The following is a 26,694-nucleotide window of genomic DNA, read 5'->3' on the forward strand; positions in this document are numbered from 1 at the left end:
CAGGGTATTGGCCACTGTACTTTGCCTCTCCCTCAGTGCCATTCTGCACTACCTATAAGTCATAGCATTTGAGAAAGAAGAGTTTCTTCTTCCCACAAAAAAGTTGATGAGTCATTTTTGAGGACATTTTCAGTCTTTTTTGTAGCTAGAGGTTTTGAAGATTGGGGTTGAGCTTATTTGACAGTTGCCTGTAATGTGGCAGATCTCCAGCGTTCAATTCCTCTGGGAACAAGAAGATTGAGTAATGGAGGATGATAACCGACTTGGCTGCACTAGAAAAGGGGTGATTGTGGCATCTCTGCACTGTTGGTGAGGTTGGTTTACCCCCTTCTCCTTGTGCCCAGCTACAGTGACTGCAGAATCTGAGGTCACAACAAAGACCATGGTTTGGGATAGAAGTCAACTGCTAAACTCTGAATTTCAGAGTTGGAAGAGATGTGAGAGACTGCCACTGACCACCATAAGAATCTACTCGATAGCCTGCCCAAGGAGGAGACCCAGAGCTCAGCCATTTGTAGTGGAAAAAAAAAAAAAAGTCATTTAAATGGCAACTTTAAAAGATTGTGGAAGAGAGAATATAAGGGCATGGAGAATGAGAAACCAGGAAAACATCTGATGACCTATTTATGAGTTAACCTTGATTGAAACTCATTTAGACTCAAATTGTTCAGGATCTTAATAGACCTTTTGGCTGAATTTCTCCAATTCTGATTCTGACAGGTCCTTTGTGGGACTCTATCTCATTTCCTGTCTGCCAGTAGGAATTAAGCACGTTTATAGTATCCCAGCATGGCTGCACTGCCTTCAGTACCATATAATCCATCCCAGTATACTCTAAAGGGAGTGCTGTGTGCATCTGAAACCAGTTACTCCATTTCCTTTCTGGGGATTGATGCCCATGGTGTTGACTCCATCCACGTGTTCGTGACGTTTCTCTGTAAGCTGCCCTCCCTGTGTGGCTTGTAAACCACCTAGCAGGACCTGACAAGGTCAAAAAACAACAACAAAAGAATGTCAACACAGGTGACAGTAAACTCTGTGGAATCAACTGCATAAAGCTCTCACTGAAATGCTACAGAACTGGGGAGGGGAGGGAGCATGGCACAGTGAGAGAAACCTAAGTGATACAGTAGTAGATTCTGACGGCAGAAAGTTTCCCAGGCTTCTAGAAGGTTCTGCATGAAGATGGCACATTTTTGTTAGGTGCTTGCATTTGTTAATCTGTTGCTTAAAAACTTACTTATGGCTCAAAGCAACACATATTTGTTATTTCAGAGTTTTGATGGGTCCGGAGTACAGGCATTGCTTAGCTGTGTCCTCTGCGTTAGAGTTTCTCACAAGACTGTAATCAATTTGTCCTTGGCCAGTCTGTAGTTGCAGTGGAGACTGGGGAAAGATCTTCCAGACTTCCATCCATTGTTGGTAGAATTCCATTTCCTTGAGGGTCAGACTGAGGGACTGAGTGTACTAGCTGACTATTAGAGGCTGCCCTTAGTTTCTTGCCATGTGGGCCTCCCCAAAATGGTAACTTCCTTCATCAAAGTCAACATGGCAGAGTCTGTTAACAAGCCACAATCATGCAAGTGGCATCCCATCAGATTTGCCACATGCTATTAGAAGCAAGTCACTAGGCCAGCTCACTTCAGGGAGGATATTAATCACCTAAGGGCATGAATAACAGGAGGCAGGGGTCATTGAATCATTGAACAGATCTTAGAATCCATCTCCCACAATGCTCAGTGGAGAAAGCCCCTGTTAAACAGTATTACATAGTGGTTAGGTATGTTGGTGTTGGAAGTCACAGATTTGGACTTGATTCCATTTCAGTCCTGACAAAATAACTTCTCAATTGGTGCCCTTGCATCCTCTTATCTTTCTCCAATCCATTTTATAGACAATCACCAGCTTGATCTTTTAAAAATGCAACTCCCCCTCCCCCTATAGTGTCTAGCAAAAGAGTAATAGTCCAAAAAAAATGTCCTTGTGTTCTGTAGGGTGCGTTCCCTGCACTGACCACCAGGTTATGCCATTGCTCGTTCTTGGTTAAGCAAATTTCAGTTTCGTGCAGTGTGAAGTGGTTTTGGACTAGGATCCAGAGGTTATATACAATCACCATTTTTGATTGACCCAAGCATCCATCCATCCAGTAATGTAATATTAAGTGTCTTGTAGGCTCCAGTTTCTGGACAGATATGCTATTTCTAAGGAACTCAGTGTAGTCAGGCAGAAAACAAGTCAACAATGGCAGTATGGCACAAGAAGCACTGATAGAGGTGGGCAGGAACTGTTATGGAGGCACTGGGGATGGGCACCAAATTCAGCTTAGAGAATTTGAAAAGATTTCTTGGAAGGAATGATACCTACTTGGGTGTTGGCAAGCACATAGGAGTTAGCACTCATTTCTAAGTTGTAATATAGAAAGCTGTCTTTGTTTGGATGGGGTAGGGTTCATTTCTGGATGGAGTTTGTGAAAAAAGAAAGGGGCGGACACTTGACAAGCCATATCAATCAAAGTAACTGGCAATCAGGAAGACTAGATTGAGGTGTTCCAGCTAGAAAATATATTTCTTAAAGCTAGAAGATGGGTAGGGGAAGAATGAGGTTATTTCCACACAGGAAATAACATGCCAGGGACGTGAATGAGAAGCAATTTGACATTTGGGAAATTACAGCCAATTCGAGAGTTAAGAATGTGGGCCAGAGGTTATGGGAGGGAGAAGAGCGAATTGAAAGATTCGGGGTAGGTGGTTGTTGACTATGTAGTGGCCTTGTTCTGGCTGCAGAGTAGGGATGGAGGAAAGACCAGTAGACACTAAATCCCTAGTCCAGGCAAGAAGTGATGGAGGACTGAATGAAGGTAGTGGTGGAGTAAGATAAAAGTGCCTCATTTCCTCAGTTGTAAGATAGACCTTCCTTTCTGCTTCCCTCTTAACATTACTGAAACTTAGTTGTTTCTAGCAGCAGCCTGTCATAGTTCAACTGGCAGCATTTTTCAGAGAGACATTAATTATGTCTTAGAATTGATAGCTCTTAAGATTGCTATCTTAGCTAGTTAACAAGATGGGGATTTGGAGAGAAAACAGTCATAGACGGTGCTTGAGTTTCTGGTTTGAATACTGGATTATGGGAATCCACTCCACAAAATGGAGTCCTGGTGTGGCGCTGTGGGCTAATGCGTCAGATTGCAAAGTTGTTTGAACTGCACGTTCGGTGGTTCAAGCTTACCAGTTGCTCCTTGGAAACCCTGTATAGAGTCACTATGGGTCGGAATCGACTCAACGGCACTTAACAACAACACCAACAACTCATCAAAATATGGAAGAAGACAGGCATGGCATTTTCCAGAATAGTAATCTATAGTTGCTTCATTCATTCACCTTGCTGGCTTGGGTCACTGGGTGTAGGTAACAGCTGACAATGGCTTCCTTTACTTACTCTACGGGTCTCGAAGGAGGAAGGAAAGCTTACTTACCAATTTACCCTCTCACATGACTATTAGTCCACAAACTTTGAGAGTATTAGTGATGCGGATAAAAGGTGGTAGATAAATACTGTCTCATTTAATCCTCACACAATCTGTGACGTACATTTTTCTAGTTTGTGGAGTGGGAATTTATAGAGATTAAGCAGTTGGTCCATCACTATACGAAGTGACAGAGGTAGGATGCAAACCCAGGCCTGTTTGATTCAAATCTGATCATACCATAATTCTGTTTTGGCTGATTAAGACAGTCTTAGGTGAGATGCTGGAATACTGGTGTGACACTGTACAACAAGCACTGGACTGCTAATTACAAGGTCAGTGGTTCAAACCCACCAGCTGCTCCTTAGAAACCCTATAGGGGGGTCGCTGTGAGTTGGAACCAACTCAGTGGCACTAAACAACAACAAGGGAGATGCTGGAGTCCTGGTGTGACACTGTATAATAAGCACTGGACTGCTATCTGCAAAGTTGGTAGTTCAAACCCACCAGCCACTCCTTGGAAACCCTGTACAGGGTTGCTGTGAGTCAGAACCAAATAGGTGGCACTTAACAACAGGAAATGCTGTAGGAGTGTTCACGTGTGTGTTTACTAACGTCATCTCTGATAAGCATGCTGAGATCTGGTGAACTCCTCACTGTGCTAAGTGTTGATTTTTTCATCAAGTTCTCTCAAAAGGAGGATGCAGGTCAGGTCAGAGAAGCCACTTACGTAAGCAGTTGGCCCCACATCTCTCTGGCACTGAAGTCCATGTGCAAACCCCCTGTGAACAGAGATAATGGTTCATTCCTTCCCGTAAGCAGAAGGAGCTTGGAGGAAGGAGCTGCTAAATGCCTGAAGAAATCAGTCTTAGGCAGTGATTCAGTGGACTACTCCCTGCTGGAAAGGTTATTTCTTCATTTTGATTCTAGAATGTTGTCATTTCCTGCTATTTTCATTGACCACATCTTTTCTGTCTCCTGACCCCTCCTCTTCCAGACATCTACACTTCAGACTTCTCTGGAGCTGAGTCCTTCACTCTCTCCTTTTCCCCAGCCTCTCTGCTAGGTGATCTAATCCGTACCCATGGCTGACTTGTGCGTACATGATCTCTGTCCATTCATCCTATTTGACATCTCAACTTGACTCATAGTTTTTACAAACTTGGTGTGTCCAAAGCTAACACCTGAGTTCTCCCTTAAAACCCACTTCAACACCAGTTCTCTTTTCTTTAGCACTAACCTCACCTTTGCTGAGGCCAAGTCCCTAAATCATCCTTGATTCCATTTGTTCTCCCCACACCAATCAGCAAGTCTTTCTGCCTCTCCTTCTAAATACATCTCAGATCTGACTGCTTCTCATTCTCTCCACACCTCTACCACCTTAGTCCATGGCACCAACATTGCTGAGAACCTGCCTCAACATAGGTGTTTGGTTCACGAGGTGGGGATACCTGGCGGCGGTAAAGATATAGAAAGAATACACAGAAAGACACAGAGAGAGACAAAGAGACACCCCAAAACCAGAGTGGATGCGGGACTGGCATCAGGCGGATCCTGCATTGCAAACATCTCAGCCAGGAAGGCCGTAATATCCTGCATAGTAAACATCTTGGCTAAACAAGCAGTATGGTTGCAAGGCTGGACTGAGCTCCCTGCATGCTGTAATGCACGCCTTGCCAGTCGTAATGCACCTGGATTCGTTCTGCGCCTCCATTTTATTTAGGGGAGGAACTATACACAAAGCTGGGCGTGACTAAGATAAGGTACAGCTATCAATCTTACTTGGCCAGACATTCAGGCACCTTCACATCCGAAGCAACTAGGTTTCTCAAGCTTAATTAACATACCTTTTAGCACCTAGCCTCAAATGGGGGGAGGAAAAGGAGAATTCCCATTGTGTTGGCTGCCCAGCCCAGGTTCTTCAGGAAAAGAGGCACCTGGGTGAATGGGCTGCACCTGGAAACACTTTAGGGAGAGCTGTTCTATTGTCCTTAGAACAGAGATGGGGAAGACACCCAATTTACTTTGAATGAATTCTCTGAGGGAAGAACTTTGCCTGTTTGTAATTTTACAGACTTGGCTTTTAGGAAAATATCACATTTATCTGTGGGTATCAGGGCTTCATGTCTGCGTTTAATAATAAACCTAGCTGAACACTAAGATGAAAAACAGCTTGCTATGACTGCTAGGTGGCTAGAGTCTGTTCCTCAGAGCCTGCGGACTGTATTGTCTGCAACACTTGGGCCCACAGGGCCTCAAACTCCTGACCAGGTCTGCACGGTCTACAACACAACATCTCTAGCTTGGACTAAGGCAGACTAATTGACTCCTTGCTTCTAACCCTCCTTGGGTTCATCCACAAATACTGTCAGAACCATCTATAAAAAATATAAATTGGATCACAACACCTCTACTTGACAAACATTCCAAGGGTTTCTCTTTACCCTTAGAATACAACCCAAACTTTATTGCCAAGGTGCTCTGTACTCACTCTGTTCCTGCTCTTCTCTGTGCACCACGCTCCTTCCTGCTTCAGGGCCTTTCCATTAGCTTGAACGTTGCTGTCACTCCCCCTATCGGACACACCATCTCCTCTCACCTCAAAATAACTTCTGATCCTGCTTCCTCCCGCCCCCCCCCCCATAGTGTTAATTAACTATGTGTGGACAAATTAAAGTGGGTAAGTTTAAAATTCTCACATAAGCACCAAGTCTAAATTCCAGCTCCAACACTTAGTAGATATGTAAACTTGAACAAGTTACTTCCCTGAACCTGGTTAGTCAAAGTGGAAAACAAGGTCAGGCTAGGCTATGTAGACTGTGTCACTAGTGTAGCCACTAGCCACATGCCCTTGAAACGTGACCAAATATTATTTGTTGCATCTCTCCCACATTTGAGTATATGCTCTGTGAGGACAGAAACTTCAACTGGTTTTGTTTTTGTTTCCTGCTGTATTCCTAAAATAGCGCCTGCTACATAACCACCACTCAGTGATGCATGGATGGATGGAGGCTGGCTTTTATCCTGAAAAAGATTCTAGGTCAATGCAGCTAATAGAAATTTAATGTAAGCCATAGATGTCATTTTAATTTTCTTAAGTATTCAAATTCTGGTGTATATTTTACACTCATCATGAGTGTTTGATTTCAATTGGGACTAGTCACATTTCAAGGGCATGTGGCTAGTGGCACAGTCTAGATAGCCTAGCCTGACCTTGTTTTCTGCTTTGACCAAACGGGTTCAGGAAGTAAAGTAACTTGCTCAAGTTTACATATCTACTAAGTGTTGGAGCTGGAATTTAAACTTGGTGCTTATGTGAGAATTTTGAACTTAGGCACTTTAATTGTCCACATGGCATGGACCAGTTAAGAGAAACACATCAAGGACTGAAAGAAGCTGACTGGCCATTGGGCTTGTGCTCTCAGCACACTTTTGCCTCTGTGGTGGTTCTCCCTTTTAATTTTTTCCGAGACACCTTAGGCAGGACTTTAGTGTCAGTTCTCAGGTCTCAGCCCCACTAATTACTAATAGAGTTGTTAGATGCCATGGGTTCCAACTCATAGTAACCCTGTACACAACAAAACAATGCCTGCTCCCCCACCCTCCTCACGATGTTCAACATTGAAGCTCATTGTTTTTGTCACTGTGTCCCTCTATCTTGTTGGAGGTTTTCCGTTTGTTTGTTGACCCTCCATTTTACCAAGCATGATGTTCTCCAGTGACTGGGCCATCCTGCCATCCTGATAACATGTTCAAAGTATGACAGATGAAGTCTCACCATTGTCATTTCTAAGGAACATTCTTGCTATACTTCTTCCAAGACAGATTTGTTCTTCTGGCACTCCATGTCAATATTCTTTGCCAACATTATAATTCAAAATACATTGGTTCTTCTACATCTATACTTATTTAATGTCCAACTTTCATATGCATATGTTGTTGTTGTTATGTGCTGTGGAGTCGGTTCTGACTCATAGCGACCCTGCACAGGGTTTCCGAGGCTGTAAATCTTTATAGGAGCAGAACACCTCATCTTTCTCCCACGGAACAGCTGGTAGTTTCGAACTGCTGACCTTGCGGTTCACAGCCCGATTCGTAACCACTATGCTATCAGAGCTCCTTATATGCATATGAGGCTACTGAAAAAATCATGGCTTGGGTCAGGTGTACCGCAGTCCTCACACTGACATCTTTGCTCTTGAACTCTTTAAAGAGGTCTTTTGCAGAAGACTTGCCTAATACAATACATCATTTGATTTCTTGACTGCTGATTCCATGAATGTTGATTGTGGATCCAAGCAAAAATCAAATTTTTGTTCTCCATTTCTCATGTTATTTACTGGTCCAGTTGTGAGAATTTTTGCTTTCTTTACATTGAGGTGCAGTCCATACTGAAGGCTGTAGTCTTTGATGTTTATCAGTAAGTATTTTAAGTCCTCTTTATTTCTAACAAGGAAAGTTGAGTCTTCTTCCAATCCTGATGCCACTTTATTCATATAATCCAGCTTCTCAAATTATATCCTCAGCAGAGAGATTGAGTAAGTATGGTGAAAGGGTAACAACCATGACACACACCTTTCCTGATTTTAGACCATTCAGTATCCTTATTCTGTTCTAACAACTGTCTTTCGATCTATGTACAGATTCCTTGTGAGCATGATTAACTATTCTGCAATAACCATTCTTCATAATGTTATTCATAGTTTGTTGTGATCCACACAGCCGAAGCACAAGTAAATATCTATGAGTCCTGGTGTGGTGCTGTAGGGTAAACACTGGACTGCTAACCATGAGGTTGGCAGTTCACACCCACCAGTCATTCCTTAGAAACCCTATAAGGGTTGTTGTGAGTTGGAGCCAACTCGATGGCACTTAACAACAACAGACCTCTTTCAGATATTTTGTGCTTTCAGCCAAAATTCATGTAACATCAACAACAGTATCCCTAGTTCCACGTCCTCTTCTGAATTTGGATTGAATTTCTGGCAGTTCCCCATCAATGTATTGATGCAACCATTTTAAAATTATCTTCAGCAAAATTTTGCTTGCACATGTAATAAATGATATGCTGATTACCACATTCTATTGGATCACCTCTTTTTGGAATGGGTACACATATGGATCTCTTTCAGTCATTGGCCCAGTAGCTGCCTTCCAAATTGCTTGGCACAGATGAGTGAGTGCCTCCAATGCTGTTTTAGTTTGTTGAAACATTTCAATTTGTATTTTGTCAATTCCTGGATTCTTTTTTTTTTTTTTTTCTTTAACCAATGTCTTCTGTCTTGGACTTCTTCCCTCAGTACTGTTGGTTCTTGAGCATCTGTTACCTCTTGAAATGGTTGAACATTGACCATTTCTTTTTTACTCTATTCCATCCATCCTCTTTTGATGCTTTTATCATTCAGTATTTTACCCATTTTTGTTGTTTCCAACTCTTAGCAACCCTTTAGAGTTTCTGAGGAGCAGCTGGTAGATTTGAATTGTAGACCTTATGGTTTGAAGTCCAGTGCTGACCCTATAGTACCACACCAGGAGTTCTTCAGTATTGCAAGTGGAGTCTTGAATTTTTCTTCAGTTCTTTCAGCCTGAGAAATGTTGAGTATGTTCTTCCCTTTCGGTTTTCTAATTCCAGGTCTTTGCACAGTTCTTTATACTATGTTTTATCCAACTGCCCTTTGAAATATTTTTTTCAGTTCTTTTATTTCCTCATTTCTTCCATTTGCTTTAGCTTCTCTATGTTCAATAACAAGTTTCAGAATCACTTCTGACATGCATTTTTGTCTTTTTTTTCTTTACTTCATTTATAATGACCTTTTCCTATATGATGTTCTTGATGTCATCGCACAATTCTGGTCTTTAGTCATTAGTGTCTAATGCAGGGGTGGGGAATCTTTTTTTTCTGCCAAAATTTTTAACATCATTCGCAGGCCATACGAAATTATCAACTTAAAAATTAGACTGCTATATTTGCTAAATGTTTAATTAACTCATCCCAAGGCAGTGGACTGAAAGGTTGATTTGAAACACAGGGTCTGCGGTTCCAACTCACCAGCTGCTCCTTGGAAACCTTATACAGGGTCGCTATGAGTCAGAACTGACTCGATGGCACTTAAGAACAACAATGTGATGGCTAGAACTCTGGTTGCCTTGGCAGGGCCAGACCAAATAATTTTGGGGGCCTTAAGTGGTCCATAGGCCAGATGTTCCCTATCCCTGGTCTAATGCATTAAATCTGTTCTTGAAATGGTCTCTAAATTCAGGTGGGATATTCTCAAGGTCATATTTTAGTTCTCATAGACTTGTTTTAATTTTCTTTAGCTTCAGCCTGAACTGCCATGTGAGCAGTTGATGGCCTGTTCCAGTCTGCCCCTTGCCTTGGTTTGACTGATGATATCGAGCTTCTCCATTGTCTCTTCCCATTTGTTGTTGTTGTTGTTAGGTGCCATCGAGTCGGTACCGACCCATAGTGACCGTATGCACAACAGAATGAAACACTGCCTGGTCCTGGGCCAACTTCACAATTGTTGCCACGTTTGAGCCCATTGATGCTGCCACTTTGCCAATCCATCTCGCTGGGGGTCTTCCTCTTTTTCTCTGACCCTCCACCTTAACAAACATGATATCCTTCTCCAGCGACTGGTCCCTCCTGACAATATGTCCGAAGTATGAGAGATGAAGTTTGGCCATCTTGGCCTCCAAGGAGCACTCTGGCTGCACTTCTTCCGAACCGGATCTGTTGGTTCTTTTGGTAGCCCATGGCACTTTTAATATTTTCTTCCAACACCATAACTCAAAAGCATAAATTCTTCTCCAGTATTCCTTATTCACTGTCCAGCTTTCACTTGCATATGAGGTTATTGAAAATACCATAGCTTGGGTCAGGTGCACCTTAGTCCTGAAGCTGACATCATGTAGTCAGTTTGATTCCTGTGTATTCCATCTGGTGAGGTCCATGCATACAGTCACCTTTTGTGTTGTTTAAAAAAGGTATTTGCAATCTTCAGCATCATTTCTGTCACCAAAGGCATATTTTCTGACTGTTGATCCTTCCTCTTTTTTCTAGCTCTCACAATCCAATCACCAGTAATTATCAGTTCATCTTGATTGCATGTTTGATCAGTTTCAGACTGAAGAAGTTGGTAGAATTCTTCAACTTTATCACCACTGGCTTAGTAGTTGATACATAAATTTAAATAATAGTGGTATTAACTGGTCTTCTTTGTAGGCATATGGCTATTATTATAGACAGCATTATACTCCAAGATCTTGAAATGTTCTTTTTGATGTGAATACGTTGCCATTCCTCTTGAATTTGTCATTCGTGGCATAATCCATATGCTTGTGAGATTAAAAATAGCCAATACCAGTTCATTTCAGCTCACTAATGCCTAGAATATCCATCTTTTTGCGTTCCATTTCACTTTTGACAACTTCAAATTTTCCTGGCTTCATATTTTTTACATTGCATGTTTATGCTGTTAATAAATATTTTGCAGCTGTTTCTCCTCATTTTGAGCTGTGCGTTATCAAAACGAAGGTCTAGAAAGCTTTGCTCCATTTATATCATTACGGTCAACTCTACTTTGAGGAAGCAATTCTTTCCCTGTCATATTTTGACTGCTTTCCAACCTGAGGGGCTCATCTTCCAGCACTGTATCTGGCAGTGTTCTGCTACTATTTGTAATGTTTTCATATTCCAGTACTGTATCTGACAGCGTTCTTCTGCTCTTCATTAGGTCTTCAGTGGCTAACCAGAAATAGTCCACTTCTCCTTCCTAGTCTGTCTGAAGTGTGGAAGCTCCGCTGAACCCTATTCCCCATGGTGACTCTGTAGTATTATATAGACCTGTGCTATAACTTCCAGCATCACAACAACCTGCAAGCCACCAAAGTACAACAAACTGATAGACAAATGGTGGGCCAATAGGATAATCATCTGTGAAATCAACTCGGATCTTCCATTTCTTCTTCTGTAGAATGGGAGTGCTAATGCTAACCTCATTAGTCATGCAGAAGGTCCAGTAAGATGGTAATGTCGGGACAGCATCTAGCACAATGCTGGTGCCTAGTAGCTACCCAGTGTACACTAGGTCCTCTGCATCCTCTTCCCCTTCTAGATGTAGGCTAAAGGAGCCCTGGTGACCAACTTTTAAGTAGAAATTGTGGTTTCAATCCATCCAGTGGATAGGCAAAAGACAAGACCAGGTCATATGCTCCCATAAAGAGTAAACCAATAAAACCTTCCTGCGGAGTACCCCTATGGGGCAGTTCTGTGTCCTGTAGTTTGCTCTGAGTTTTAATTGAGTAGGTAGTACATAGTAACAGCTACTAGAATGTTGTTAAATTCTTGTGTTGGTTCCAACCCATAGCAACCATGTATAGGCTTTCCTAGGAGCACCTGGGAACTTGAACCGCTGACCTTGTGGTTCAAATGATGCAGTCCAGCACATTAACCCACAGCGCCACATCGGGACTCCGGGTCAGCTACTAGAATCATCACTTAGCTCCTCTACCTCACCCTCTCAGCCTTCTTTGCAGATTCTCCTGCTAGCTCCAGGAAGAGTTTGCTGCCCTAATTTCGTGTTGTGGGCTGGAGAATATGGGGCAGTTGCGAGTGGGAGGGCCTTTGCTTAGAAATGGTGCCTGGAATACTACTCAATACTACAACTCTCCCAGCTCTTATATAGTACAAGTGGAAAAACTGCCAAATCAACACACCCCAGAGACAATCTTACTCTCTCCCTCATTCCTCTCCCATACCTTCTAGATTCCACCTCAGTGGCTACTGAGTCTGGCTACTTCTTCCTATTTCCTCTGTGCCAGTCCAACGGTTTGTCATTCCTTGGGTCTTCCTTATCTGTGATGCAGTATTATAGATCCTTCCTCTACACTGGCTGCCAGAATAATCTTTTCAAAATGACCTTGGCCTGTCACTCACCCAACAAATATTGAAGGGGCGTTTTACTACATACCTAGGGGTTCTTTTAGGAGTCCCAGTGTGGTGCTGTAGGATAAAGCACTGGACTACAAAGTTGGTTTGAACCACAAGGTCCGTGGTTCAAACTTGCCTGCTGCTCCTTGGAAACTATGTATATGGTTTCCAAGAGTCGGAACAGGCATTCTTATATGGAGTCCTGGTGTGGTGCCTTAGGATAAGCACTGGACTGCTATCCACAAGGTCAGGAGTTCAAATCCATCATTCACTCCTTAGAAACCTTAGAGTTGCTATGAGTTGGAACTGACTAGGAGGCACTTAACAGGTGTTACTGAAGCACAGTGATCTAGCAGTGAACCAAGCTCCTGTCTATATGATGCTTCCATTCTTGGGGCCCTTCACAGTCTGAGACGCCATATGCCTTTACTGCCCCATCTTTCCCTCCTCGCTCTGACACACCATGCAGTCCGAAACCAGATACTTTGCACACAGGAAGTCATGTCAGATCTCTTCATTTGTGAAGACTCACTGATCTGGAGAGAGTAGGCTCTTCCTCTGAGTTCCACCCTTCACTGGAAATTGAGGCCCGTCTTCCCAAGATGAAAGACCCGCAGCCCCTCCCCCGCCTTGGGGATTGTGAGCTAAGAGTTGGGGGCATGAGGCTGAGAGCCAGTGTGGGATCCCCTGGCCTAGGCTGGGCCCCTCCTTCGCACAGGACATGGGAAAGGAGTGCAGGTCCCCCTACCCTCCATCTAGCAATGTCTTGTCTCCGGGTAAGTAGTCCGGGGGAGGAAGGGAAGAGAGGTGTCACTCCCCAGGGTGCTATCAGAGAAAGGAGATACCCAAAACAGCCGCGTTGTTCCCTGGGAGGCCCTGGAGACTAGTGGGGCCTGGGCAGACCGCGGGGCAGCCAGGAGAGGGAGCCCGGGTGTCTCTGACTCTGGAGCAGGGTCCTGGAAGAGGCTGGCTTCTAGAGAAGGCGGTGGGGTGGGATGGGGTGGGGTAGGTGGGAACAGGGAAGGCGTCTCTGTGGCGGCGGCGGCACCGGTGCCGCTGTCTTGGCCACGTTGATTGCCGCCTGCTGGAAAGCTGCGCCCTTTTCCAGTTCATTCATATTAACTCTTCCCTGCCCTACCCAGAGTCCTGCTGTTCCTTATTGCTCCTATTTCCCTCATGTACTTATTAGTTTCCGTTTCTCCAGTTGCTTCCCTTCCAAACCACCCTTCACTCCAATGACTTGGACTAACCTCTGCCTTATCAAAACACCATTGCCTCCTCACTGACTACTGTAAGCCAAAGGTCAGTGTGTGCTGGTCACACAAGGCGCACTTCTCTACCCTGGCTTCCATCCCAGCCTCACCTCCAGTCGCCACACACTCTGTGTCACAGTACGTGAAATCCTCCCGTACCCCACACCCCAGACTAATTTATTCTTCCCCTGTGTACCACTGCATCGCACATTCCCTGTCCAACATCACACTTGTCACGTGACGTTGGAATTGCCTGTCTTGTCCGCTTCCCCAGCCAGACAGATCCTCGAAGGTGGAACTTGGATCTTGTTCTTCTCTATGTTCCTAGGGCACACAAGACCTGGCACAGAGCAGATATCAGCGAATTACTTTGTAACGAGCAAAATATTAGAGAAAATGATCCTAACAGTTGGGTAGTTTGTGAGTGTGTTGAAGGGTTTGGTTGTTGAATGTCCCTTAGAGATGGCTGCTTGGAGGAGAAATTGAACAGGGTAGATTCGCGATTTGGTGCAGTGTGAGGACCTGGGGAAAAGTACTCTATTAATTCAACACTGACCAACTTCTGTTGTCAGGGATCATGCTGGGCACGGGGGACCTCAGTCTGCACTCAAGTTACTTATCCTGTAGTAGGGGAGGAACACAAGGTAGGTGATGACAGTTAAGAGTGTCATGTGTCACAGAGTGAGCATCTCAGAGGAGGAGCACTTGGCAGGCTCTGGGGGAATGTCTAAGGAACACCTCCTAACCTGACTTTGAAGGGGGAAGTTTGCTGAGGAGGGATGGGAACTCCAGAGCAAATGTTGTTGTTGGTAAGTGCCGTTGAGTCGGTTCCAATGCATAGCGACCCTGCACAGGGTTTCCGAGGCTGTAAATCTTTATGGGAGCAGTAAGCCTCATCTTTCTCCCGTGGAACAGCTGGTAGTTTCAAACTACTGACCTTGCGGTTCACAGCCCAATTTGTAACCGCTACTACGCTACCAGAGCTCCTTAGAACAAATATATAGAGGGGTTAATATGCCAATTGAAGGGGTTGGACTCCATCTGAGGGCATTGGGAATCACTGAAGGCTTGCAGAAAGCTGGGGAGGGGCATGATCTGCTCTTGCCTCAGCTCTGCCCCCTCCTCTGAGAAGCCTTCTCTAATCCCTGCCAGCCCGGGCCCTTCTATGCTCCCCTAGTATTCTGGTTACTTCTTCTTTGCTGTGCAGAGTCAGATACCCCTGCAAGACTGAGCTCCTTCAGAGATGAGACCAGGTCTTCTCTGTGTCCCAGCACCAGTTCACTGAGCCTTGCTCCTGATCATATGCTGGCTGAATGGCTGAATGAATGGCTTGTTCTTTTTTCTTTCTTCAGAATTTCTACAATCCTTAGTCTTAGGCCTATATCCTTTTGTACTTGGAAGTTGTGCATTATGCTGCAAATAGCATTTAATTGGGAAAGAGGAGGTCCAGTTCAAATTCTGACTCTAGCATTTACTGGGGCAAGTCACTTAACGATCTTGAAACCCCAGTTTCCCCATTTGTAAGATAAGGTGCCATCATGAACAAAGTCTGTAGGACTGGATGTGCATGCGTGCATCTTGTTTCCCTAAATGGACTCTAAGTGCCATGAAGTCAGGACCCAAGCATTCTCCCAGCACCTGACTCAGGCTGAGCATCTAATCAAGACAGGCTTCAGTCCTGTTGGCTGGTAGACAGCAGAGCACAGAGGAAAGAGCAGTTCAGGGTAAGCCGGAAGCTTGTTTGCCACTTCCGGTGTGACTGTGACTTGAGCAGGAGTCTTTTTTTCTTTAAGTCTTTTTATAAAAACTTACCTGACAGTAAGGGATACTAACCCTTACTTACCTCACCACCTTAACCCTAGTGTCAGTGTGTTACACGTTGGCTGCTAACTGCAAGGTTTGAGTTCACCAGCTACTCCTCTTTCTAAGGAGCTCTGGTAGCATAGAGGTTACAAGTCAGGCTACTAAACTCAGGGTCAGCAGTTTGAAGCTACCAGTGGTTCTGTGGGAGAAAGATGAGATGTTCTGTACAGGGTTGCTATGAGTCGGAACTGACTCCACGGCACATAACCACCGTCACCACCACTCCTATTTCTGATCCTATAAATATTTGCAGGCTTGGAAATCCTACATAGATATGCTATTAGTTAGTGGCAGTAGGTGACAAAGTACATAGATATGAATGTACTTTGTGAATGAAGGAGACAGTAAAAGAGCTAATAGTAGACAGTTGTTATTTTGATTATAATAGTAGATCATTGGAGTCCTTGCATGGCTCTGTAGGGTAAGTACTGGACTGCTAAGTGCAAGGCCAGCAGTTCAAACCCACCAGTTACTCCTTGGTAACCCTATACAGGGTTACTAAGAGTCGGGACCAACTTGTTGACACTTAACCTCAACAACAATAGATGATTAATTAAAACAACAACACTAAAGTTAGTAGCACAGATGAGGCTATGTCTGCTCTGAGAGCCAGAGGTGTAGGATGCTGCTCTGCCAGGCAGCAGGATAGGCTGGGTTCGCAGTGAGGAGCTGCTGATTGATTGATGGGCACTTGAGCAGGTGTTTGGCCTTGCTGAGATCAGCCGTGAAACTGAGTTGCTCAGGAGAAGCCACCATAGTACTGATGGGGAGGCTGGGTATGGCCAGACCTTTCTCTCCAGCTCCTCCCAGAAATCTCTGGTTCACAGTGCTTCTGGTAGTAAGTTTTGAGGGGTCCTGGCATAAGAAGGTCCCAGGAGTCCCAAGGTTTTGGCAATGTAAAATGAGCGTGCCTATGGGACCAGTGAGTCCCACAGCAAGGCCTGGGGCTCCCCATCCCAAATCCAAGTCCAATCCCTCCCAGTTTCTGACATATTGGTGGTAGGGTTTGCAAGAAAGGAACATCATTTGTCTCAACTCTTGCTGCCTTAGAAAAGGGCATGCATGGGACTATACAGAGAGGCTGCATAGAGGCAGAGCCTCAGCTTTCTCACCTCTAAAATGGGTGAGGATTAAATGAGAAAGCATGTTGGAATTTATGTATTTAATACAAATGCAGAATTACTGTTTGTAGTTGGTATAATTACCCCAACCAGCGGGTCTTCTCTGTTTCAGAAATTGTTGTTGTTGTTGTCAGGTGCCATCGAGTCGGAACCGACTCATAGCGACCCCATGCACAGCAGAACTAAACAATGTCCGATCCTGGGCCAACCTCACTACCCCCGCCACACTTGATGTCATCAATGATGTCACCCGGCTGATCCATCTCGTTGGGGGTTAGGGTTAGGGAATAGCAGGGTATTTTTCCCTAAAAGAGACTCAGTTCCCCAAGCAGTTTATGAATATATGCAGGGAATAAGCATGGTTAGTCTTAGACCAGAACAGACTAGACAGGCTGTGAGAATGGGCAGGAAGGACCAGCTGGTTCCCTGATGTTGGGAGGAGAGGCAGCTGTGCCTAGGGCTGGGAAATGCTGTGGTGCCCGGCAGGGCTGACCCAACTCGGAAACAATAGCTGCTTTCTCCAACCAAGTTCCTCCTCCCTCTTGCCCACAAATGCCCTCCTGGAGGTGTCAACAACAGAAACACCATATTTAGAGTTATCAGACTGGGTTTAGTCCTTCTCACTCTATGTGACTTTGCACACATCTCTCTGTTTATCTGAACCTCAGTTTCCTCATTCATAAAGTAGGGAAAGTTCTAGCACCACCCCTCAAGGTCATCAGGATCAGAAGAGAGAACAGATTACAGAAAGCGCTTTGTGAACTCTAATGGTGTGCATGTTCATTTTGAACACTAACAGGGCTCTGCCTGCTGTTCTGGTTGGGGCCTGTCAAAGCCAGGACCCTGGGGTACTACAGTCACAACCCCGTCCTCGGAGTAAGCTTGGGCTGTAGGACAAGTGGCTTCCTGACGCTACTTCTCACTCAAGCCAACCTTTACTCTGTGACAAATGGCCCATCTCTCAGATGGGGGAAGAACCTAGAACCAGTTACCCATTGTACCTAAACTATGGGGTGTCAGAAGGGTCAATATGTGGCCTGTGCCATGGAACAAGGGGGACAGGCAGAGAGGGAGTGGAGACTGTGGTTGTGTTACTTTACCTACTTTGCTGTGGTGCTTTCCCAGGACACTGTCTCCAGCAGTTCTGCTTTCACTTCTTGGATCTGGGGCTCTTCCGTCCAGCCAGTGAAACACAGTGTTGGGAGGGTGTCGCTCAGTGGTGAGATTTAGAAGAACAGGAGCTACCACATCACTGGGAGTCTCTTTTTGGGCTCGACCTTGGGAACCTTACCCCTCTACCCTGAGCCCCAGGTCTGAGTCAATGCATCAATTTCTTCTTGGCCCAGGACCAGAGTCACCCCAAGCTGGATGAATCTTCCTGCAAGGATATTGCCAATGCTTTGTCCCTGGTCAACATGATCCTAGGGATCTTCTCCATCTTCTGCAGCTTCTACAGGTAAGCACGGGGCCCAGCAGGCTCTCAGATGAGTGCTGGCACCAATGTCCTGAGGGGAAGAGAGGCGAAGTAAGAGAGCCAGGCACTGAGGGCAGAGGGATCAGCTGGGAGCAGGAGAAAGTACAATGGGTTGAGAGTCAAGGGACCAAGATTTCTAGCCTCAGTTCTACCACCAACCTAATCTGTGACCTTAGCTAATCTGTGACATCCCCTTCCTGGGCCTCTGTTTTTCTCTCTGTAAAAGGAGGGATTTGCACTATGACTTCTATAATGCCTTCTTTTTTTTTTTTTTTTTTTTTAAGGTTTTTATTGTGAATTGAGTGAAAGTTTACAGGGCACATCATCAGTTTTACATTCAACAAACTATACACCTTGTTTCATTACAATGATTATAATTCCCTCCATGTACCATCAGTTAACAGTATTTCTCTCTATTCACTTTAGCTTTTTTAAAAACAAAACAAAAAACACTCAGGCATATATAATAATTTACACCTCCAAAGGGCATATTCTGCAAGTCTGCCTCCTGGCCATCGGCTCTTAGTCCTTCTCTTCCCATGAATCTAGAGGCCTCAGCTGCTCCCTCTCTCCATGTCCCCATCTCTGCTTCCTTCTCTGGTGTCGCTGCTTCTCTGGATAAGGTCCCGCATTCTGCTTGTGCTCTTCTCCCTTGATGGCCCTAAGTCCTCTGTTTCTGGACTGTAAGATTAACTACTCCTCCATTTTTATTACAAAACTTCTACCTTTACAATTGTGACAGTCGCAATTAGTCATGATAACGATTATTTATTGTTGAATCATACAAATCTTATCCCTATCTCTCTTCACCAGACCCATCTAGACAACATGAAAACTATTCAGTGGGGACTCTTTCTTTCCCCACACTCTTAAACTAAACTCCCTCTTAAAACCTTGTAAGCCAGTCACTTCATGCCTTTATCACCCCCACATTTTAGGTAGCCAATGTCTAAGTTGCCCGTCCCTATCTACCCTGTATACAGAGGGGGACAGCAATGATACTTGATGTGAAGACTCCTTCCCTCTCTGTTGGTATTTAAAATTACTACTGCCATGAGTATAGGTCAGGTTCATCCAGTTGTAACAATTTACCCTTGTTTTCTTTATCAAAAAAAAAATTTTTTTTTTTTAATATTCCTCTAGTCGAGTTCTGATTATCAAGCCCAAGGTGACCACTCAGGGAGCAGCTGAGCACCTTTGATTAGAAAGCACTGGATTTCTTGCTTTTGCTACAAATTCCACTGGCTGTAAGCCTTCTAACTTTCAAAACATTCCTTTATATGTGGTTCAGAGTTCTACATCCCCTGAGCTTGCTTGGTCTGGTATTCTGTGTTGTTGCTGACAGAGCTCCTCACTGCTCTTCTACCGTATCTGCCATCTTGTTTGTTCTCCTGTCATCTCCTTAAGATGCTTTCTGCATCATTCAATATTTTGCCTATGGAATCCCTCAATACTGCAAGTCAAGGTTTGAATTTTTTCTTCAGTTCCTTCAGCTTGAGAAATGCTGAGTGTGTTCTTCCCTTTTGGTTTTCTAACTCCAGTATAATAGTTGACTTTGTCTTCTCGAGCTGACCTTTGAAATTTTTTGTTCAGCTCTTGTACCACCACATTTCTTCCATTTGCTTTAGCATCTCTATGCTGGAGAGCAAGTTTCAGAGTCTCTTCTGACATCCATTTTGTTTTTTCCTTCTTTATTGTCTTCTTACTGACCTTTTGCTTTCTTCCTGTATAATTTTCTTGATGTCATCCCACAACTAACTCATCTGGTCTTTAGTCTTTAGTGTCTAATGCATCAAATTTGTTCTTCAGATGATCTCTTAATTCAGGTGGGATAATGTTCAACGTCATATTTTGGCCTTTGTGGACTTGTTTTAATTTTCTTCAGCTTCAGCCTGAATTTGCATATAAGCAATTGGTGGTCTGTTCTACAATCTGCCCCTGGCCTTGTTTTGGCTGATGATATACGGAGCTTTTTCACGTCCTCTTTCTACAAATGTAATCAATTTGATGTCTGTGTATTCCATCTGGTGAGGTCCATATGTATAGTCATGTTTTACGTTGTTTGAAAAAAAAAGGTATTTGCAATGAACAAGTCATTGGTCTTGCAAAATTCTATCATGCAATCTCCAGCATTATTTCTATCACCAAGGCTATATTTTCCAACTATGGATCCTTCCTCTTTATTTCCAACCTTTGTATTCCAATTGTCAGTAATTATCAATACAATTGATTGCATGTTTGATCAATTTCAGAAGTTGGTAGAATCCTTCAATTTCATCATCATTGGCGTTAGTGGTTGGTGCGTAAATTTGAACAATCGTGGTATTAACTTCCCTGTTGTTGTGAAGTGCCATCAAGTCAATTTTGACCCATAGCAACCCTGTATAGGGTTTCCAAGGAGCAGCTGGTGAGTTTGAGCCGCCGACCTTGCAGTTCATATGGCTTTGCAATTTGGTGCATTAACCCACGACACCACACCAGGACTCCTAACTTCCCTGTAGGCGTATGGATATTATCCTATCACAGACAATGTACAATGTTGTACTTCATGACTGATCTTGATATGTTCTTTTTGATGATGAATGCTACGCCATTCCTCTTCAATTTGTCATTCCCAGCATAGTAAACCATTTGATTGTCAGTTTCAAAATGGCCAATACCAGTCCATTTCAGTCTAGAATGCAGATGTTCATGCGTTCCATTTCGTTTTTGGCAATTTTCAATTTTCCTAGATTCATACTTCATACGGTCCATGTTCTGATTATTAATGGATGTTTACAGGTGTTTCTCTTCATTTTGAGTTGTGTCCCATGAGCAAATGAAGGTCCTGACGGCTTTACTCCATTTGCGTCATCATGGTCAACTCTTTTTGAGGAGGCAGCTCTTCCCCAGATGCATTTTGAGTGTCTTCCAACCTCAGGCAGTCATCTATCTGACAAAGTTCTGTTGCTCTTCATCATGTTTCTGTATTCAATAATCTGGTGCTGATAGTGTTTCTCTGCTATTCATAAGGTTTTCAGTGACTAAATATTGAAAGTAGTCTTTCCTTCCTAGTCTGTCTTCGTCTGGAAGCTCAGCTGAAACCTGTCCACCCTGGGTTACCCTTTTGGTATTTAAAATACCCATGACATAGCTTCCAGAATCACAGCAACACTTACAAGCCACCACAGTACGACAAACTGACAGATGAGTGGTGGTCGGAATCTCTGCACAGGGTCAATATGAGTTGGAACCGAGTTTATGGCACTTAACAACCACAAACTGGCTCTCTAGAGTCTTCAGCAAGTAACTTCTCCTCTCTGAATCTGTTTCTAATCCATCAAATCAGATGCTTTGACCTGATGATGTTCAAGCTCTCTTCCAGCTGGAAATATATATGATTCTCTAAGTGTCAGCTTTCAGAGTCCCATAATGTGGAACACATCTTTACGAAAAATCTCTTTTCTTAGTCTAGTCTATTGTAGGACTGTAGTTTTCATCGCACCATGTGAGTTCAGTGTGTTTATTTAATCGCAGTTCCCTTTAGACCCAGAACCTGGGTCTAAACAAAGGAAACACTGCAGGGCTACAAGGTGTGGGCCCTGGCTTCCTGTGTTTCTGTGTGCTTCTGCTGGGCCACACGGTCATCAGGGGACTGACTTGGGAAGAGGCCTCCTGGCATTTGCCTGGGACTGTAGTAGCCACCACAGAGGAGTCTGGGAACAAGTACTGGCCAGAGACACAGAAGCTTCAAATGTGGAGTCTAGAGGATCCCCATCCTTCATTTACTTGGGGAACAGAGGCCTAGAGAGCAGAGCAATTTATCTGAGAATTCACAAGTAACATGGTGGCTGAGGCTGGGCTAGACTTGAAAACTGGAAGGGTTCTTAGTGATTTCCTAGGGGGTTCAGAGGACTCCCTTCAAGGCTATGGGTTGAGAGTATTGGAGGGATGTAGGCATGTGTGAGGGAATATGTGCATGGGAGTAAAGCAGTGTGTATGTGTGTATCAGAAGGGATGAACATATGTGAGCAAGTGTGTAAGAAGTGTGTCAGCATACTGGGAAGATATGGGGTAGTTGTTCATCAGAGACTATGAAAGGGCTGCCCTGTTCTGGCCTGACCTGCATTCTAGGAAATCCCACTGTGCCTCCTGGCTGCTTCTCATCAGCTTCTTATTAGACATGGCAGTTGGGACGATGACCAGGCAGCTCAGCATATGCTGCAGATCAGGCAAGTGCCTACCTCCTGGAGCAGCCTTCCCAGGTCACCAGCTCCAAACCCAACATGTCTTCATCGGTCACCCACTACAGTCACTTCCCTCCAAGTACAGCAGGACAAGCCCCAAAGCAGGAGCTAGGGAGCCCCTCCACTCAGTCTGAATCGGTCCTCAGCTGGTTCTAGCTTTCAGCTTCCTTATCTGTCCTGCCTCCCTGTTCAGGGCTGACCCTAGTGCTGGTGTTGGGGATGAGGTGGAGGGCAAGTGGGGTGGGGAGAAGACAAGTTGACCACAAAGAGAGCAACTGGGTTAAAGTGTTTGTATGTAAGATTTTGCTTGATAAAAAGGTTTCCTAGCTTTTCAGTTAGTATCTAATTTAAATCCAATCCTTTCATGCTAAGGAATGGGAAGACTAGGATGGGAGAGGCAGACACAGGGTCAGTTGCATCAGAGCCAGGAGGAGACCCTAGTCTTTGGTCTAAGATCACCCTGGGGTACCTCAGGACCCTGCTTGTCCCCCTCACCAGCCCAGCTCCCTACCCAGAGGGGGCTAGGGTACAAGGCACATGAGTGAGTGCATGTTCTTCTAACTTTGGGCCTTCTGGAACAGGAGCTGAGCTGAACGACTTTGCTGTCTTCACCACCTTTGGCCTGGCCTCAGCCCTGCTCCTAGGGGTGGACGGGCCTCTCAGTGGCCTCCTGGCCATCATGTATGTGTTAGCTACTTCTTTCCGCCTGTGCTTTTTTACAACTGGTGAGTAGAGGCCAGGCTGCCTTGGGGCTGTGGGCTGGGAACCATGGATTGGGTGAAGCTGTTGGGTGCCAGAAAATGGGGTGCAATAATGGACTCCTTTTCCTTCTTGGACTGAAAGAGAGAAGGGCTTGCTTTATTTAGATAATGTTGTGGCAGTGGAAAAGACCCTGGGTGGTACAAATAGTTTATGTTTGGCTTATAAAAAGGTTGGTGGTTTGAATCCATCCAGCAGTGCTGCAGAAGAAAAGACTGGCAATCTGCTTCTCTAAAAATTGCTAATTGCAGTTTAGTCGATTCCAACTCATAAGCAACCCTGTGTAGTGTTTGCAAGAGCAAGAAACCTTTCGGGAGCAGGAAACCTCAACCCTAAGGAGCTTAATTCTACTCACGGGTTTGCCATGAGATGGAGTCGATGGCAATGAGTTTGGTTTTGGGGGGGATGCAGAGGGCTGAGCCCTGGGAAGCAGCTAACCCTCACCTTTTCTCTCCTCAGAAGGAGTTCCCCTCATATACAAGGGCCTACCCTGCCCCTATGCTTCCTGTGTTTTGGCCTCCACCTCCCTTCTGACCAAAGGCAACACATTCATTCTTTGCTGTGTGGCCTCGCTCATGATTCTATTTATGATGGACCAGACCTACTATCCCCATGAAGAAATCTTGGAGTCAAAGAACTGGAAGAAAATGGTTTATCTGGGGGGTGAGTGACAAGACAGCTCTCAAATGTCATCAGGGGCGGGTTTATTATCACAGCCACTTGGCATCACCTTGTACCTTACCCAGCATTCCTTATCTTACTCTGCTTGGTTTTTCTTCACAGAATTTTATCATTATCTAAAAATGTATATATTTACTAGCTTCTTACTGTCTATAAACACTAAACCAACCTCCCCCACAGAAATGTAAGCTCTATGAGGGCAGGGACTCTCATTTATGGTATAATCCTAGTGTGGCACTGTAGGATAAGTACTGGACTATGAAGCACCAGGTCGGCAGTTTAAACCACCAGCCACTCCTTGGAAATCCTATAAAGGGTCGCTAAGAGTCGGCACCAACTTGTTTATTGGCATTTAACAACAACAACATAATCCCCAGTGTCTAAAATTGTGCCAATCACATAGTAGTAGCTCAGTAAATATTTGCTGTAAATTATGAGATGTTCCATGGAAATGTGGTGGGTCCATGCTCTCCTGCCTTCTTCTTGAGCTCTTTGAGGGAAACATACAGATAATTCTAAGTCACGTAAACATATGGCTAATTCTAGGTGTCATGAACTGTAAATAGAATGAAATAATGTGTGTAATATACTTAGCAGCATGCCTTCTTGTTTTTAAGTGCTGTCAACTTCACTCAGACTCGTAGGGTTTCCAAGGAGCTGCTGGTGGGTTTGAACCACCGACTTTTTGGCTAGCAATCCAGTGCTTATCCTACAGCGTCACACCAGGATGTCTAGCACACACACACATAGAAAACTTTCCACAGATGGTGGTGCCCTTTTGCCTTTTGGTGGTGAATATAGGTTTATATTGTATCACGGTTCTCAAGACTACCCCCAGGTTTGATGATTTGGTAGCAGGCCTCACAGGATTTAGCATATAGTTGTTTTCCTGGCTAAGATTTATTACAGCAAAAAGATATAAAACAAAACCAGCAAAGAGAGACGTGCTTGGGACAGAGTTCTGAGGAAACCAGACGTAAACTTTCACAGTCTTCTCCCAATGGAGCCAGACGGATGGAGGAGCTCAGCAATTCCTCCAGCACTGAACTGTGAACTTTCACAGTCTTCTCCCAATGGAGCCAGACGGATGGAGGAGCTCAGCAATTCCTCCAGCACTGAACTGTGATGATTCGTGGAAGTGTTGACCACAGAGAGCTTATTATAGACGCAGTGCCCCAGAGTTTTATTGAGTCCTGGAGGGGCGCTATAGGATAAGCATTTAACTGCTAACCACAAGGTCGGTGGTTCAAACCCACCAGCCAGTCCTTGGAAACCCTATACAGGGGTGGCTGTGAGTCAGAACCGACTCGACAACATTTAACAACTCATGTAGGTACCCCTGCACAGCATGTTCCAAAATTCCAGACTCCCAGAGAGAAATCAGGCATCCTGCATGACTACTTTGTACAATGAAGGCACAGTGAACCACACTCATCAGTTAGGAAAGATTTTGTATTAGTGTAGGGGCCTGTTTACCTTTTTAAAGGTAGTGGTCAGGCCTGCTTATGCTAATTCTCTTCTGTAACAATGATACTATTGTGGCTAGTAACACACATGGAACTTGAAACAACTAGAAAGATTTTTTTTTCTCCCTAATAAGGAATTGGGACAATTCTAATTTATTCTTGGCTAGGACTGATTTCTGGTCTGAATTTGACAACTCAATAGTAATCTGAGATTGCATGATAGTTGCCTAGTTACTTACCAACCAGCTGCCATCAAGCTCAGTCCCACTTATGGGGACCCTAGGGGCATCAGAGTAGAATTGTATTCATAAGGTTTCCAATGGCTGATTTTCAGAAGTAGATTTACAGACCTTTCTTCCAAGGTGCTTCTTCTAGGTAGACTTGAACCACCAACTTTTGGATTAACCATTTTAAACTGTGCTTTAATAATTTTAAACTGAGCTTCCTAAAACAGGGCTTATGTCTTATTTATGTTTGTGTCTTAGTTCTGTGAGTGAAAAAGGAAGCTGGAAGGATTAGCATGGGGCAATGGGATTTGCAAGGGTACAAAACCCACATAAGAAAGCTTCACACAAATTGTATGTTTTCTTCTTCTAGGTGTCATCATGCTGTTTTTGTCTCCGTTCTCTCTGACTCCTTTTTACTGCCTGATGTGGTCCATCTCCTACATCTTCTTTCCAGATTCTCTATGGGGAAAGACCACTTGTCTTAGGCTACGGCACCGAAGAAACGAAACAGCTCTCCCCACTTCACAGCATGTTGGCCAAGCCTTGCCTTAGCCTTACTAAATCTGTCCTTGTCCCTATGATGTGCATGTGCTTTGAACCAGAGCAACGCGCAGGAGGGCCAGTAGTTTCCATTTCTTTCTCGCTATTCTGGGTTCTGAATCCCTTGGGACAATAATTGTCATATAGGGAGAATTTTTTTCCAAGCTAAATTTGGGCTAGGTTTGACTTTGACTCTGTTCCTAGCTGGGTGACCATTTACATTAAGAATGGACAGGACTGAAACCCTCTGGAATTGGTATAGCCCCCAGCCTCTGCTCTACCAGTGATGGTAAGTGCTTTCAAGTTCCTTCTGACCCTGTAGAGAGTTTCCAAGGAGCAGCTGGGGATTTGAACTGCTGACTTTGTGCTGGACCAATGCTGATCCTACAGTGCCATACCAGGAGTCCTACTGTTATAACTGATACCCCACATTTAAAATATTATAGTATAACTAACAGCCCCCATTTGCCATTTGAAATATGATAGCATAGTTCACCATGCTGCCCTCTTCCCCGCCACCTCACCCTATGGAAAAATAATAAACTTCTTATAGAAAAACCTTGAAGGCCAGAATGACCCAAGGACACCTGAACATACAAGATAAAACCTAGCCCATCCATACAGCCAACATAAGGGTTTATTGGTTAGTTTACTCCCACTTACAGGATAAGGGTCTGCTGGAATTTACT

General features: G+C 44.3%; 1 protein-coding gene across 1 annotated transcript; it reads left to right on the top strand.

The window, feature by feature from the left end:
- Nucleotides 1-789: 789 nt before the first annotated feature.
- Nucleotides 790-26,017, top strand: LOC102813122. Its single transcript, XM_006839831.1, has 7 exons — nt 790-937; nt 17,432-17,508; nt 17,979-18,088; nt 22,220-22,317; nt 22,914-23,057; nt 23,554-23,754; nt 25,836-26,017. The coding sequence occupies exons 1-7, from the start codon at nt 790-792 to the stop codon at nt 26,015-26,017; spliced, it is 960 nt and encodes a 319-aa protein (XP_006839894.1).
- The last annotated feature ends 677 nt before the right edge of the window (nt 26,018-26,694 follow it).

The sequence above is a fragment of the Chrysochloris asiatica genome, unplaced genomic scaffold (genome assembly GCF_000296735.1).
Source record: "Chrysochloris asiatica unplaced genomic scaffold, ChrAsi1.0 scaffold00026, whole genome shotgun sequence".
Lineage (NCBI taxonomy): Eukaryota > Metazoa > Chordata > Mammalia > Afrosoricida > Chrysochloridae > Chrysochloris > Chrysochloris asiatica.

What these genes read in the sequence shown, in the direction of transcription:
- LOC102813122 (XM_006839831.1), top strand. Translation starts at nt 790, where the DNA reads ATGGCTGCACTGCCTTCAGTACCATATAATCCATCCCAGTATACTCTA. An exon ending in GTCACAACCCCGTCCTCGGA is followed by an intron (nt 17,509 to 17,978) that starts GTAAGCTTGGGC and finishes TTCTTGGCCCAG; the next exon opens with GACCAGAGTCACCCCAAGCT. An exon ending in ATCTTCTGCAGCTTCTACAG is followed by an intron (nt 18,089 to 22,219) that starts GTAAGCACGGGG and finishes CCTGCATTCTAG; the next exon opens with GAAATCCCACTGTGCCTCCT.